Raw genomic sequence first — 17,208 nt, forward strand, 5'->3', positions numbered from 1 at the left:
GTCAGTGCTGACAGAAAGGGTAGCGTATTCTGGTCCCACACAGTCTAAAAATATTCTGGTTTTAGCAATCCAGATATCAGACCAGAGAGACAGAAAGACGTCATTTCATCAGAAGGCAAACGTAGCAAGGTCAGTGCCTCAGCATATTGAGGACCACAGAGGTGGCTCATGTATTTGAAACAACAGAAATCCTTCTTTTTCATCCTTTCTAGAGGTAGTGGAGGGCTTCTGGCCTGCTCATATAGCAAAATCTACCTTTGGCTGTACTGAGCGGCGCTTTAACTATGTGTCACACACCAATGTGTCACAAGTTGGGGATTATTTAGTATCAGCAAAGGTGACAGAGTGATCTAAATCATTTAGATGTTAAAATGCGAACTCTCTAACTTTTATAAAGGATACCAAATACGCCCAGGACTGGTATCTGGGGAATTCCCTTTCATTATAGTTAAGTGCAGACAAACATTTCACAAGGTGAAAACATTTCACGTGTTGAAAGAAAAATTGGAAAAACGGCAGTCTAGCGTTTTGAACACTACCTTGATTATTGCAATTAGTATATCTCTGTCATAGGTGATGAAGAACCTGATAATGAATACAAGTCTGTACTTCAAACTGTGTTTTTAGGTAACCTCAAGCAGCATGTTCAACTATAACAGACAGCAGACAATACGCTAACCCCTCTTACGTGAATTCATAACCACATTTAGAAAGTGTCTAACTTTCTTCCCTAGATGTCATGGTTACTCAAGAAGCAAAAAGAAAGTTTTCACATGAATACTACAACAAACATCAATTATCCAGCAGCAGTCATCTTCAGACACACATAGGAAATATGAGGCTTTTTGGAAAGGGAGAGGGAGGAAAAGAGGAACCCTCTCAGAACAAGTATGCAAACTGAGACACAGAGAAGCCCCAAGAACTTCAGTTCAAGAGGGCCAGCCTCACCCCTGCAAACCAAGAGGAAACCCATCTAATCCAGTTTTTAGCAAACCATGGATCAGATGAGTCTAAACATGTGTATAAATTGTTTGGGGAGCGGAGAGTGGTTAATCACGTTCCTTAATGGTTTTTGCCCCTTATTAAACACACTTACTGCCAACTAGTGATTATTCAGCTTAACAGGGAGGAAGGGTGGGGTACAAGGGGATGAAACAAAAACATGGATAAGGTGAAACATGTAAATGAGGCTATTAAAGTCATATAGGGAGAATGTGAGAAGAAAAAAAGGTTAGTAAAATGGATCCTCATATTAGTACACCCTCAAGCATGTTAAGCTCAATACAATATGATGTGTACGTGGCAGTTTATGTCTGGAAGCGTTACTGCAATGAGCTAATAGACCCAGTAATGGCAGGACAACATCACCAGCTCAGAGGGTTTCCTGCCCTTTCCCTGACTGCCAGGCTGAGCTGCCCATTTCCACTACTTGCTGCGATGCATCACAGCCTCTGCTAAGCCAACACAATTGTTTTCATGGCTGTGCTAAAACCAGGGTGAAGGAACAGCCCAGCTTGGAATTTAATTCCAACAAAAATGTTTGTTTATGTTCAAAATTCTTCACACTTTTTATAAGTAGTACCTGCGTTATAACCATAGGTTATGATCACAAAGAATGACCAGCACCTCTGCGTAGAGCAGAAGAGCAACAAGCAGAGTATTATACAGCAAGATGGAAACCTCTTTGGAATCAGCGTGCCCCACATCTGGTAAGTGATGGTAATTGTCTCCTGCATCAATCACAAAGATGTCTCGAAGGTAAAATCTTATTAAAACGTACAGCAATGAGTTTTCATTATGAGGACGTTCACGGAAACTGTAGCACTTCTTGCAGTACTTGTGAAATCCTTTGTCCAAAGTACACGAAGAAAGCATGGTATCTGTTGAAATTGCAGTGTGATAAAAATATCAAAATGCCAGTGGAGTTCAGGGTATGCATGAATGTGTTCCTTGCCAGTTGCTGAGGGACTTTGCAGCCAACATTACAGTTATATTTAACTTCTGACAGACTTTCGCAGACATACTATAATTCAACATTTCGTTTTGCCTGATTGCTTTTATTTGATCCCTTCTTTCCAGGGAAATTTTTTCTTGTATATCTGACACTGGCAGTTGTTTTCACCATGAAAATTTGGATTTACGTCAGCTGTTCACAAGAAATTTAGATGGTGACACAAATTCTTCATTAGGAATGCTTCTACCACCAGAAAGTGAGATACACATGTTGGATCTCAACAGCCTTTTAAACCACTTGCCTGTGGATTTATGTGTGATACAGTCATGTTTGAATTCACATTCTTATGCAGACTTCCCTCTTCAGACTTACTGTGCTGTGACAACAGACTTTTACTCTGGTATATGATTGATAATAGCTGGAGAGAGAGGATAACATAAAACTAAATGCTAGGCCATCCCCTTCGTGTTGATCTAGCCAGAAAACTAGCATTAAATATATGCACAGCTTTGCCACCACTACCTTTAGAACATAACACTTGAAACGCACTAGCTCACAGGTTCTAACAAGCACATCAGTTAACAAACAGCCATGAGGTACTAACAGCCTTTGATGTCTCAGAGCAGATAGGGATACTACAGTAGACAGTTATACATGTGGTTATGAATGCAGCCAACTCCTGGTCACAACCAAGGCCTGATGTTTGCCACAGAGCTGATTCAGCTCAGACGCATCAGCCAATGAGACCACTATCAATGATACCCTGCCATCCTCCTCTGGGCACAGCTTTGGAAAGAAAGGCACTCCTCATCAGTCCCAGGGCAACCCACATCATTGTTTTCCCCACTGGAGCTGACCTAATATTAGAATCAGGAGAAGACTATGACTTGTGGCTGTAACTTGAGGAGGACACTGAGCACCAGAGGAGCCGGGGGGGGGGGGGGGGGGGGGGGTGGTTAGAGTTGCCTGATAAACAGTAAGGCAACAATAAGACCCACGGCAGCGGTTCCTATGCTCGGTTGACTTTTGCCTTCCTGTTTTTTTATTTCCCTCCACTCCAATGATGAAATCATGAACCCATAGAATGGATTGGGTTGGAAGGGACCTTAAAGATCATCTAGTTCCAATCTCCCTGCCATGGGCAGGGACATCTTCCACTAGACCAGTCTGCTCAATAAATGGTTCAAAATATTTTATCATAGACAAAGCTCAATACATTTTTCACTATGCTTATTTCAGGAGCAAACACACAAACCAGATATAAAAACTTGTATGAAAAAGCCACAAGAAAAAATCAATGGAAAGATAGTTTGACAGCTCATAACATGGTCTATAGGAGATGTGCTAGGGTGACCTGGATTAATATGCTCCTACCCATGCCCAATTAAAAATTGCTAAAGAGATAAATTATGCTATCAGTTATAGTGCCTATAACTGTATTAAAATCATGGAAGTGGCATTATGTTAGTCAGTGCAAAGCATCTACAAAAATTTTTTTTTTTGTCTAAATAGGGACTGGCACCAAATAAATGGATTCTTATTTATACAAATTCTTTTGACTTTAAATGAAGACTCCTGACTGCCCTTACTTTTATAAACTGAACTAACCTAAATCCTGAACTCCAGAGGTTGGTGCATTAGATCTGCTGAATAATAAAATGTTTAACTGACACAGCCAGCAGTAAACCAAGTTCCCACTGAATCCAATTTTGGTAAAAGTTTACTAACAGACAGTAGAAAGAATTGGTAGGGGCTCACTTTTAGTGTATGCAGGCCTACATAGGCTATTTAGGGATAAAATTTTGGGGATACCAAAATTTCTGCACCTATTTTTTGCAGTGTCTTTGATAATTACTTTATTAAAAAGGAAGAATTACTAGGAAACAGATAACTATGTGAGTTAAATCCAGTAAATCCTCTCCTCCTCCAAAATAAACGTGTATACTTCTCTTTAAAGGGATGGTGGACACTGTTTTGTTTTTTCCCAGTACTGCTGATTATCAAAATCCTCAGGCAAAATCAGAGGATTTCTCTCTTATCCCTGTTATTCTGCTTAAAAAAGCCCCAAGTATTAATGACATCCAAATCAACAATAAACAGCAAAGATACTAAGCTAATCACACCTATCACAAAAGACATCACAGAGGAATAATCTCTATAAATAATCCTGTTTGATACAGTCATTCACCCAAGTTGACAATGGGGGCAGATAGTGCTTAGAGTAGAAGTGTTGCTTGTGGGTGAACCTTTCAGTAGTCACAGCCAGCAATGGGAAAAGAGCTCTGCATCAGATGAATTTCAAAAAAAAAAAAAAACAAACAAAAAACCCAAGAAAGAAAAGAAAAGGAAAAAAAGGCTGAAGATTATTGGAAGTGTCCTCCTGAGGTTCTTGTGGGTATTTTTAGCAGCAGCAGCATGTCTTTAATCCCCTTATTCAGTGGGCCTAATGTGCCATCTACTGTTTTAATTCTACATGGCAAGTTTTGGATGGGAGCAATTGTTCTGCAGCACTAAACAAACAGGCTGATAAAGTGTGAGTTTGGCACATTGGAAACAGTAGTTTATGCAAACACTGCCAAAGAAATCAAAGCTTCACTATCGTTAATACTTATCGTTAATATGTCTAGGTCTAATCCCTTAAAAACATTCCTGCTCTGCAGACTAAAATCCGATGATCCATTAGCGCCACCTGGTGGCTTTCCTTGCTTTGTAATTTTGTGCACCCTACGTTGACAGTTTTTTTCCCAAGCAGAGATAGGTACTTACTAAAAAGACAAGTAGTATGCCTTTTCTAGGGTTTATCTCGCTAAGTGAAATCCTGCAAAAGTTCGGTACCTCCAACTTTCCAAATTTTAATTGACACAAAATGGGATTGGAGTTGATATGGATTAGATATGGTACGGATTGTAAACACGAATACACATGCTTTCTTGTCCTGAATAATTCAGCAAAACCCACTGGGTCTACTCACAGAGAGCAATTTCAGCGCTTACAGGGCTGTACAACATGCAAGTGGTGTGTGGTGATATTGGACATTTGTCAGGTAGCAAACCTTTTGTAAATGCTTTTTCCCAAGGTGATTGGTGTTCATGCAGTGCAAAGCATTGATGTGCCTACCTGCGCACAGCAGCACGCGCATCTGGCAACAAGTGGAAAACAAGGCAGTTGCCCAGATCTTTACTAAAACACTTGCTTAGATACTATACAAAGCGCTGGACAAGTTTTGCTCTAATCACTGTTAAGAACAGTGCTTGCATGTAACCCCCCGAGCGCAGCTCAAAGCCAGAGAGGTGAACCGTGATACGCCCTCCAAGGGAAATTTTTAATAGACGAGTGCCACCTGGTGGAACAAGGCGAAGACGTTTCACACACACACACAAAAAAAACAACAAAAAAAAACACCAAACAAAAAAATCATCTGTTTTAAGGTGGTCAGGGCTTTTTCAAATCGGAGATTTTGCGTTAAAAAATAACACCAGAATACTACCAGAGAGGAGCACCGGCAGCTGGGTGGCCCTGCCCGTGGTGGACACCGAGGTGGACCGGCTCTAGTCCCCTCCCAATCAAGGCATTACACTGCCCACCATGACGGATTGGGAGTTTGCATCATTTTAATTAGTATCTTTGCAAGCATGGCTACTTTGAATAAATAAAAGTTAAAAAACACATTATAAAAACGCGTTACTTTCAATTCTGTATTTCATAGACAATATGTATGTACTTTTAAAGCCATAACTCCGTAAGTGTTCAAAACCCATACAACTGCTAGGTATGTATCACGTGCAACACAAAATTAACTGCATGAATGAGCTCTGCCTCTGTTGGCAGTTTTCTATCCTAGGAAAAGCATGACTGAGTTGGGCACGAAGATAAGGGTAGAGATTGGCATCTCCGACCCAAGCGAGAAATTAAGCCTAAGTTGTGACTGAATGGATATTTCCACTCATGTACCGACAGGCAGCAACTGCAGCCTCCCCACACCAGTGATCTGCTCAGAACCCCCAGTATGTTGTGCTGTGTGCCAAGGAAAATCTCCCCTTGGAGCCCAGTTCTGGTTCTGCTCATCACTAGATGGGACAATGCTGCTTTTGCAGAATAAGTAACTGTGAAACAGGGTTCATCATTTCATATGGGTGTTTTTTTTCACAACTTCAACAAATGTGTGTTCCTAAACTTGCATGATTTACAGAACACCATGGGAAATACATGTATTATTGGGAGTTAGCAGGCAATCACACTGTGCAATTGACACAGAAACGTGGCTCCATGTTTAAGCGGCATGGAGCTTTATTTAAATCAGGAAGAAAACCCTCTGGTTTAAATTTAGTGGCCTCCACCTGAAGAGAGAAGTGGATATGTAAAAATTTAGAACTGTTCGTTCTGTGACAAGGATAATGTATCCCACTACTTCTGGTTTCAGCCTCTGAGTTTTACTCTTGTGTAAAACGTAGTGCCAGCTGTCACCAAAGCATCCTGGTGAATTCATGGGCTAGCAGCTGTCACCAACAGGTACATTGCTGCTTCTGTTTTCATTTCATTCACCCATTTGCTCACCACTTCATAGAATCACAGAATAGCAGAATGGTTTGGGTTGGAAGGGACTTTAAAAATAATCTAGTTCTAAACCTCCTGCTCTGCTTTGCCCTCATTCTCTAAAAAGGCCTCAACAAGGAGAAGGAAGGATTCTTGGGGCTGAGCACATCACATGCATGCTACATATAAAGAATTAAGTGGATTAGTCGTGCCGCTATGGTTGGTTATGGCTTCAAAGGAAAATATTGGCTGTACCTACGTAAATGTCTCTGTTTAAATGATTTAAAAGGGACCCTTTCCCAGAAGTACAGGTGCATGGCTGACTGAAGCTATTAGGGCTGTGAAAGGGCAAAAATTGCTTAAAAGGAAAAAAAAGAAATGAGGGAAGGGAAGGTAAAATGAAAGGTGGGGAAGGAAAAAGGAAACAAGAAAAAGGGAATAGGAAAAATGAAAAAGGAAACAGGAAAAAGGGAATAGGAAAAAGGAAAGGTGGGAGAAGGAAAAAGGAAAAGAGAAAAAGGAAAATGGGAAAAGGCAAGTCCACAAATACGACCACGGATCTCCCTCCCTAAGCACGAGCCCCTGTATGTCCACCTGCTGCTCCCCAGCCCAGGGCGTAGGGGGGATAGGTGGGCCGGTGGCTGTCCAAAGCCCATCCGGGTGCTCAAGCGAGGGGCGTGAGCCCCGCGGAGCAGAGAGAGGGTTGAAGGGGTTGGGGGCGCCGCGGGGGCTGCGCCCTCCTCCTGCCCGCACAGACCCCAGGTCGAGCCCTCGGGGGCCGGGGCACACACGGAGGCCGCAGCCGTCGGGCAGCCCCGGAGCGGAGCGCAGCGGGGAGGGTGCAGGGGCAGGGCAGAGCGCAGCCGCCCCCCACCCGGCAGCTGAGGACCGACCCCTGGCTCTGCCCGCCGCGCCGCGCCCCGTCCCGCCCCGTCGGGGGGGCACGGGAGGCGGGGGCCGCCCGCGGCAGCGTTACGCACGCAGTGAGCTCAGCAGCGCAGGAGAGTGGCGGCGCGGCGGGGGGCGGCGGGGCGCGCCGGGGTGGGGGCGGCCCGGGCAAACCCCATAAAGGGCGGCGGCGGCCACTGCTGCTGCACTCACCCCGCACGGCGGAGGAGCCGGGAGCGCCGCGGAGGGGCGCGGAGTGCTGAGTTTCCTGTACGCTCTGTTCTGTGCTCCGCAAGCACGGGAAGCTTCTCGGCGCTCGCCTCCTCCCCGCCACGCAGGGCCGTGGAAGCGTCGGCGGGCCCGTCCCGGGGCTGCCAGAGGGGCGAGCGGAGACTCGCCGGAGCGGAGCTGACTGTCCGCCCGCTGCTGCTGGGGAGAGCTAAGGAGGCGGCGGCGGGAAGGAGAAAAGACAGCGAGAGGAAGAGGACCGAGAGACGGACGGAGCGGACCGGCCGCTCCCCTCGCAGACCCTCGCTCCCCGTCGCCGCGCTACCGGCCATGGGGATGCCGACGCCGCCTCTGCAGTGACTGCGGGACCCTTCCCACTGCTTCACCGGCAGAAAGAAACTAAAGAGACCCCCAAAACCTGAAAGCAAAAAATTCTAAATATATCTATCTATAAAACCAAATAAAGCAATAAAAAAGGGCTCCGTCAAGCCGGCGGCTGCAGCAGCAAGCCTTGCCCGTCCCGAGCTCGGCGGCCGCAATGAGGACCGCGGGGCGCCTGCCGGCGCCCGTGCTGGTGCTGGTGCCGGTGCTGGTGCCGGTGCTGTCGGCACTGCTGGGGCTGTGCAGCGCGGAGCGGCAGGCGCTGGTGGTGCCGCGGCGCCTGGGCGCTGTCGGCGGCCGGCAGCGCTTCCGCCTGGAGGCCTTCGGGGAGCCTCTGACGCTGGAGCTGGAGCCGGACAGCAGCTTCCTGGCCCCGGACTTCACCCTGCAGTACCTGGGCGGGCCGCCGCCGCCGCCGGAGGACGATCTCTCTCGCTGCTTCTATTCCGGCACCGTCAACCGGGACCCCAGCTCCGCAGCCGCCCTCAGCCTATGCGCGGGGATGCGCGGCGCCTTCTCCCTTCGGGGCCGCCAGTACCTCATCCAGCCGGCCCCCGGCACCGCGCACAGCCGCGGTGCCCACCTCCTCCGCCTGCGCGGGGCCCGCCGCGCTGCCCCCGCTGCCCGCTGCGCCGTGGCTGAGGCCGAGGAGGGGACGGGAACGGAGACGGAGGCGGCGGGGTCGGGGCCCGCCGGGCACGCAGGTACCGTCGGCGAGCCGCGCCGCCCTCCGCGGGGAGGGGAAGAAAGGAGAAGGGCGCTCTGCTTCGCCCTGCGCCCCCGACCCAGAGGGGACTGGCGGTGGGGACCGGCCAGTGCTTCCACTTCGTCCCCACCCCGAGGGGCGGCGGGGTGTACGCCCACCGTGGCGCGGGTATCGCTTCTCTGGCCGGCGGCGGTAAGAGGAGGGGTTATTCAGCCGGCACTGCCGAAATCTGGGGGTAGGAGACGGGCGCGGGCCGTAGAGTATATCCCTGTGGTGCAGATCTTGAGTATTGGTGGGATTTGGGTCCCTTAAGGTAGTCTCTCGCAACGGTATTTCTTTTGTTGTGCTCACCTGCGCTTTCCTTCCCTCTTCCTTTCCTTTTTAAATGCAGAAACGGGAAGCAGAAGGAAAAAAAGGTTCGTGTCCAGCCCCCGCTACGTGGAGACCATGCTGGTAGCCGACCAGTCCATGGCCGAGTTCCACGGCAGCGGGCTGAAGCACTATCTCCTGACGCTGCTCTCTGTGGCAGCCAAGTTGTACAAGCATCCCAGCATTCGCAACTCCATCAGCCTCGTGGTGGTGAAAATCATGGTCATTTATGAGGAGCGGAAGGGACCTGATATCTCTTCCAACGCAGCCCTTACTTTGAGAAACTTCTGCAGCTGGCAGAAGCAGCACAACCCACCCAGTGATCGGCATGCGGAGCACTACGACACAGCAATCCTTTTCACCAGGCAGGTGAGGGACACAGAGGTCAAATCCATCCCCATGCCCATTGTTTCCAAACCCCAGAGGTTCCCTGTACCAGGAGACCTCTGAAAAAGTGTTCAGGGGCAGTCTTGTGTCATCACAGCTTCAGCAAAGTAGACTGAAAATAAAATTAGCTGCTTTTCATTTAGTTGCTTATTTTGCTGTTTGCACTATCTCAGGTGAAACTCACAGTATGTGCAGTGTGTTTCTGCCTCATATATTTTTAGCAGATTTAGTATGGAAATTATGCATTTTATTTCTACGTGTAACCCTTGTGTATGTTCCAAAGACAGATTTTTGCCATCATACCCATTGAAGTGCTGAATATTTAAGCTCTTTCCATAAGTAAAGGCAGACTGCCAGGGCTGGATGTTTTCTTGCCAAGGTTAAGTCTCTGATCTGATTAATAATGAAACTGCCTTTTTTTACAGGACCTTTGCGGTGCCAAGACATGTGATACTCTTGGGATGGCTGATGTGGGGACGGTTTGTGATCTAAACCGCAGTTGCTCTATCATAGAAGATGATGGTTTACAGGCTGCCTTTACAACAGCCCACGAACTAGGTACTTGAAGCTTTGAAGGGCGATTTCACGTGATTAATTGAAACCAGCTCAATGCTGTAAAGCAAGGAGCTGCCCAGCCCACACTGTGGGCTTGCCCCTCGCTCCCCAGGGCAGGTGGGAGGAGGCCAAGCTTTGCCTCGTAGTAGGGTTGAACTGCGGAAAGCAAATCCTGTCTGCACAGCACTGACTGCAAGAGCTGTGTATCTGATGGATAGCAGGAAAAAAAGCATGAGGGGGCTGTGAGGGGAGCTAAGATATGGTACCATTTGCTTAAAATTTGGCAGGGTTCAGGTTATTATTTAAAGACCAAGCTGTGAGCAGCTCAGAGTAGTACTTAGAACAGTATTGGTAATGCATAGGACAGACTTCTTAAAATCACAAACTTTTCCTTTTTTTTTTTCTTAAGGCCACGTGTTTAACATGCCTCATGACGATGCAAAGCAGTGTGCTGGTATTAATGGAATAAGCCGGGATTTCCACATGATGGCATCTATGCTTTCCAATCTGGACCGCAGCCAGCCGTGGTCTCCATGTAGTGCCTACATGATTACAACATTTTTGGATAACGGTCATGGTAAGATTATTAAGCTTTCCATTGATGTGGTGTTTAAGCTGTTGTGATTTAGTAGCCTTTTCTTTTCTTTTCTCTTTGCTTTGCTTTTCTTCCCTTTTCTCCTTTTTTCTTTTCTCCTTTTTTCCTTTTCTTTTCTTTTTTCTTTTCTTTTCTTTTCTTTTCTTTTCTTTTCTTTTCTTTTCTTTTCTTTTCTTTTCTTTTCTTTTCTTTTCTTCTTTTCTTTTCTTTCTCTTTCCCTTTCTTTCCCTTTCTTTTCCTTCCTTTCCTTCTTTTCTTTTCCTTCCTTTCTTTTCCTTTTTTTCCTTCCTTTATCTTTTCTTTCCATTTTCATTTTTCCACTTTTCTTTCCCCTTTTCCCCCTCTTCCCCCCCCACTTCCTTTCTTCCTTCCTTCCTTCCTTCCATCCATCCCAGTGCTTTCTGCTACAGCATAGAGTTAACCCTTTACATGCTGCCCATGAATTTAGAAGACAGCAGTGATGCACAAATTGGTTCAGAGATTTACATTACAAAGTAAATGCAGTTCCCTTTTGAAGCTGAATTCACTGACACAATTGTCTGCTGCTTTTTTGTTTACTATTTTTCTTTTTTCTTCCTTTTCAGGTGAGTGTCTGTTGGACAAGCCCCACAAACCAATCCAGCTTCCTTCTGACTTGCCTGGCACTTTGTACGATGCAAACAGACAGTGCCAGTTTACATTTGGAGATGAGTCCAAGCACTGTCCCGATGCAGCCAGTACGTGTACGACACTGTGGTGTACTGGCACTTCTGGGGGACTGCTTGTGTGCCAAACCAAACACTTCCCTTGGGCAGACGGCACCAGTTGTGGGGAAGGGAAGTGGTGCATGAATGGCAAGTGTGTGAATAAAACTGAGAAGAAGCATTATGATGTAAGTATTAAAAAAGAAATGGGAATATATCTTGGGGTGCACAGCAGCATGCATAATGCTTCAGTGGGAGTAATCAGTTAAAAGGGCTTGAATAAATGGAGTCAGATAACTGATAAACAGCTTTTTTTCTACAACTGGCTTAGGTAGAAATGAGCATGATTGTGGGTTTTGTGGTTTGCTTTTGGTTTGATTTTACTGTATTAACTTTTTCTTTCTGCTTTTGCTTGTCCTTCCAGACACCAGTGCATGGGAGCTGGGGGTCCTGGGGGGCGTGGGGAGAGTGCTCCCGGACCTGCGGTGGTGGAGTGCAGTACTCCTTCAGGGAGTGTGACAACCCTGTCCCGAGGAATGGGGGAAAATACTGTGAAGGAAAGCGGGTGCAATACAGATCATGTAACATTGAGGACTGTCCAGACAATGATGGTAATCTTTTCCCCATTTCTGAGGCAGAGGAAGGGTATCTTGTGGAGGAAGAGCATGTACAGAAGATGAGCTTACGTCCACCTGTCTTTCCTCTGCCTGCAGGCAAAACCTTTAGGGAGGAACAATGCGAAAAGCACAATGAGTTTTCCAAGTCTCCCTTTGGAAGTGGACCTGCAGTGGAGTGGACACCCAAGTTTGCCGGTGTGTCTCCGAAGGACAGATGCAAGCTGGTCTGCCGAGCAAAAGGAACAGGATACTTCTTTGTTTTACAGCCAAAGGTATGTCAAAACCATACCTCATCCATCTAATCATGAATAGGATTTTTATTTCCTCTAATCTTTATGTGAAGTTAAGAGTCAAGCAGTTTAGAAATGTGAAATCATGTCTTTCTCATGTTTCAGCTAGATTCTACTTTCTCCTTTTCCCACATGTACAGCTTGATCAGTGCAAGCATGCTTTAAATATTCTGGCACAGTCCTTCCAGTTACTTCACCCGTACTGCCTCCTCTACCCACTCCACCCTGGTTTCCTTTCCTAACACCAATGCGACTACACTGAGATATGTTTGGAAAACTCTGGTGGCTCTTTGCCACAACATTGGTGCTTTCTCATACCAGTTACTAATACGCTGACAGCTTAAAATAAACAAAAGGAAAAATGTTCATCTTGCATAGCTACTTGAACTCGCTGCCATACAATGGTGAGAGCCAATAACTACCAGGGTGATGACACAGAAGTTTTTTGTAGGGCAGTGCTCCTAGAAATAAAGGGTACATTGAAAACCATTGAAAGCAATTTTGGTCCTGTCCTTTGAGGACATGACCCTCTTCTAGGGATATTAGAAAACAAAGTTCTTTCTTTACATGAAATCAGTAAAACAGTTCTGTGGGGTAGGGTTTGGGGGGGGGAGGGGCATTAAAAGAAATTGGTTGGTTTATCGGGTCACTATGGCATCATTGTTGCAAGTGGGATGAAAATAGCATGCATATCTCCAACTGTCTGTGGGCTGCTTTGAATTTTAGTTTAGAAAGCCCTGAAAATAGGGGTGCTGCAGGTCTTCCACCTGTCCATATTTTGCATTTGGTATGTTTCTGTATTGAGCAATTTCAGAGTAATGTGCCTCTTATAATCAAACACCCTACTGCTTGTTCCCTGCAAAGGTTGTGGATGGTACTCTGTGTAGCCCCGATTCCACCTCTGTCTGCGTCCAGGGGCAGTGTGTAAAGGCTGGCTGTGACCGTATGATAGGGTCCAATAAGAAGTTTGATAAATGTGGTATCTGCGGTGGCAATGGATCCACTTGCAAGAAAGTGTCTGGCACACTTGTTAGAGCAAAGTGAGTATGGAACTGCTGCTTTTATTTTATTCTGGGAAATGTTTCGTTGGTGTAAGTTTTGGGTTTTCAAGTTTTGGATTTCCAAGGTGAGATGTTGTCCCAGTTTATGTTTGGAACTGAGATTCGATCTGTCAGAGCCACCTGACTAAGGATAACTTACAGTGAGATAGATCCCAGTGAAAGAAAGCCCCTTACAAGCTCTACTGTAGCAATAATTTGGGATGTGATTTTGCAAATCCCTTAAACCATTAGTTTGACTAGGTTGAGAGCTCACGAGTTTAATGCTTCATCTTCAAATAAAATTCAGTTTTCTGTGGGGCAGCTTCTTCCCTTTCACAGGGAAGAGCAGAGGATTCAGTCTTTCTCTTTTCTCTTGGTCAGACCTGGCTACCATGATGTTGTCACCATCCCAGCTGGGGCAACGAACATCGAGGTGAAGCAGCGAAACCACAGGGGTGCAAGGCATGACGGCAGCTTCCTCGCCATCAAAGCTGCAGATGGCACCTATGTCCTCAACGGTGATTACACCCTGTCAACACTGGAGCAGGACATCACCTACAAGGGCAGCGTGCTGAGGTACAGCGGCTCCTCCGCTGCCTTGGAGAGGATCCGCAGTTTCAGCCCTCTGAAGGAGCCCCTGACAATCCAGGTCCTCACAGTAGGAGACCTGCCACAGCCCAAGATCAAGTTCACCTATTTTGTGAAGAAGCCCGTGCAGCCTGGGTCAGAGAAAGCACCCACTAGAAAGAAAGAGTCCTTCAATGCCATCAGGGAGATCATCTCCTCTGAGTGGGTAATCGAGGATTGGGGCGAGTGCTCCAAGTCGTGTGGCTCAGGCTGGCAGCGGCGGGCAGTGGAATGCCGGGATCCCCAGGGGCGGCTGGCCGCCGACTGTGCCCAGGAGCTGAAGCCCAGCGACGTGCGTCCCTGTGCCGATGTGCCCTGCCCACAGTGGCAGCTGGGGGACTGGTCACCCTGCTCTAAGACGTGCGGGAAAGGTTTCAAGAAGAGGTTGCTGAAATGTATTTCTTACGATGGCAGCGTGCTGCCACAAGAAAGCTGTGAGCCTTCCAAGAAACCAAAACACCTAATAGATTTCTGCAGTGTTACGGACTGCAGTTAAATTGTTTAAGTTGGGAAAGCTAACATGTTTTATTATTTTATTTTCCTTCAGAACAGTGCACTGAAAAAAAAAACCAGAGGGCTAGAGGCAGTGCATGTGTTTTTGCATACAAAATTCATCGTGAGGATCCATTGAGGTGGGACAGTGCAAATTGCTTTAGTTGGCATTGCATCCTAAAAATACCCTGCCAACTGAAAGTTTGATAGGATAGCAGACCCATGTCACTCGCTCATCTTCAGCAGATAAGGCCCAAGGGCATTATAATTGCCTTTTTTAAAGTCTGTTACAAATTAAACAAAATGTGAGCAGTGCCTGAAACACGTTTAAGCAAACATTTTGGGGTTTGGTTATTTCTCCCTTCTTTTGGATTTACATTGTGGTACTGATCAAGTCCCCATGTGTAGGAAGGGGAGGGAAAGGAGAGTGGAAAAGATAGCTTAAAATAATTGGTCAGGGCTTACCTACCTCACGAAGGGCAAAAAACAGGATTGGAAAAGGAGCTTTAAATAAGTCATTCATGGCTGCTATTGTTTCAGAGAATAGTTTTATATAAAAATAAAGCCATATTCTCTACCTGTAAAGAGTGAGAAGTACCAAGAACAGTCAGTCAACTCCACGGCTAATTAGAATGTCACTTTTTCTAAAGTATCTTTATGTCATCCCAATGTGCCTGTCCATTTCTCTCCACTCCCAACACCATTGTGGTGACATATGTAGTGCAGAGGCTAGAAAAAGTGGAAATCTTCATGGAGCATGTAGTGTCTCAGTCTTTTGTGCCTTCTGCATGCCTTCCACTGGCTTGTCTGATTGGAGCTCGGTCCTACCATCCTGTCAAACAGCCTGATGGCATTTGTGAGCATCTAGTCATGCTTTCACGTTCAGATCTTTTACCTTACCCCAGCCAATGGAAATTATTTGCATTTGAGTTAAACAAGCAATCCCGCTATGAATGGGAACCTCTCCTATGTGGCCTCTGATGGGTTTGTAGTGCTCAAATCACTGCTAAGGCGGGAAGACAAAGCTGAAGGATAGCAGGTCCGTCCACAGCAATATGCCAACATTCGCATAAAAAGATGTTTGTGCCAGTCCATAGACAATGAGAGAATATGGCTTTCCATATGTATATAGTAAAATATATTACTATAGATTTTATGTACTTCATAAGTATTTTATATTTCTTTCCCTTCTGGGAAGGGTTATAATTTGTAATAAATGCATATAATGAGCATATTTATTTTTATACTTCTTGTCTAATGTGATCTAAGTTATCGCTTTTTTAAAAGGACATATAACAAGGATAGAGTATTTATACAGTATAATATGTTACTAGAGGTAATAAATGAACCTTATAAGTTTTGGAAATGGAGCGTCTTTATTTCACTGGAGTAAAACTAGTCCATGGAGTGGAAAGAACTTGGGATCTCGGGCAAATGTGATGAAAAAAAGCTAAACCACAGTTCAAAACGACTGGTAGCTTAGGCTACTAATTGACTGTGTTAGTGAAGGGCTTTGGAAAACTCTACCCATAATGTCATACACCACAGTAAAAGGGGTAATTTTTGATTTTATTACTCAACCGCTAACATGGTGCTCAGCACTGGTGTTTCATCTTCTAAAAAAATTAAGTGCAACTGGACTGGTGCCACTGGTTTTAAGAACAGCGCACAGAGGAAGTATTGCTGTCAGTAGTGTTTATAACCAACAAAATATGTACAAAAGTAGCAGTTTTACCTGCTCCACTTAGCCTTATCCTATGGGGAAAGAAGCATTCAAAATTCAAAACCATTAACTAGCAGTCAGAGGTTTCCCCTCACAGATTTCTGGAGGGCCTCCTGATCATGCTTTTCTAATTAGAAGTACTGCATGAATGAACTGTTCTAATGTTGTTGGTTACACGTTTTATAATGTTAAAATACATACTAAGCATCAAGCTGATTTTTGCTCTCTCATTTCTGATCTCATGACCACGGCAGTCGGGGAAAATCTGCTGTTGGACTTGGTAGGATTTTTGCCATGGAATTTGAGACATCAGTAATTTATGAATACTTTTGGCTTTGTGTCATGTAAAAATCTATTAAAACTTCCTTTGCCAATGTTTGGACTCTGTCTTGCAGAAATAGTTCCCACTTTATTCCACGGATAAAATCCTGGCCCCTCTAAAGCACATAGAAAAATTCTCATCACGTCACACTTCATTGAGCATTACTTTGACATACAAAAATACTGGGGAACATTTTACTTCTAACATTATTTATGAGGAAGCCAATCACTTTCTGGCTTTATAAATACTTAAAAGTATTTTATAATATACATAATATTTTTATTATAGAATACAAAGTAGTTTATAATACTTAAAATATAACAAAATACAAACAAAATACAACAAAATGATTTGTATATATGTATATATATACACATGTATATTTTACTACAGCAGGTTAAAACTAGGAATATATACTTTTTCAAGAGAAAAAAAATACGCATTTTCATTTTCTGCTGCTCTTCTTGTAGACTTCATGTCAGAACACATAGCAGTTGGTTGGTGTTGCCTGGAAATACTCTCCTTGCAAGAGCCCAGGGAGCTACAGTCCTGAAACTGCAAGAAAGACCCTGTGATATATACAGAACTGGGGAAGTCCCTCAGCTGCTGGGGGATGGTGGATGCCCAAGTTTGCTCTCATCAACCTAGAAGAAACCTTCAAGGGAAGGCTAAGAAAGTCCTGTGGAGGAAACAGCTTCTCCCAGACCTCTCCATATCAATTAAAGCAAGCCCAAGGTGCTGGCATACTCTTGCTTCTTGCAGCAGTGCTTCGGGATGCTCTTGAGAGAAGCCTTTCACGCTGAAGGGAATTTGGATCC

At 45.4% G+C, this 17,208-nt stretch overlaps 1 protein-coding gene across 1 annotated transcript; it reads left to right on the plus strand.

The window, feature by feature from the left end:
* Window positions 1-8,141: 8,141 nt before the first annotated feature.
* ADAMTS1 (ADAM metallopeptidase with thrombospondin type 1 motif 1) lies at window positions 8,142-15,711 on the plus strand. The gene is made up of 9 exons (XM_061454420.1): window positions 8,142-8,688; window positions 9,082-9,428; window positions 9,872-10,004; window positions 10,411-10,578; window positions 11,181-11,467; window positions 11,704-11,890; window positions 11,993-12,168; window positions 13,051-13,226; window positions 13,608-15,711. The coding sequence occupies exons 1-9, from the start codon at window positions 8,142-8,144 to the stop codon at window positions 14,347-14,349; spliced, it is 2,763 nt and encodes a 920-aa protein (XP_061310404.1). The 3' UTR covers window positions 14,350-15,711.
* Window positions 15,712-17,208: the final 1,497 nt, after the last annotated feature.

The sequence above is a fragment of the Pezoporus flaviventris genome, unplaced genomic scaffold (genome assembly GCF_033815535.1).
Source record: "Pezoporus flaviventris isolate CSIRO_AGI_PZ_B2104156 unplaced genomic scaffold, CSIRO_AGI_Pfla_v1 ptg000015l, whole genome shotgun sequence".
Taxonomy (NCBI): domain Eukaryota; kingdom Metazoa; phylum Chordata; class Aves; order Psittaciformes; family Psittacidae; genus Pezoporus; species Pezoporus flaviventris.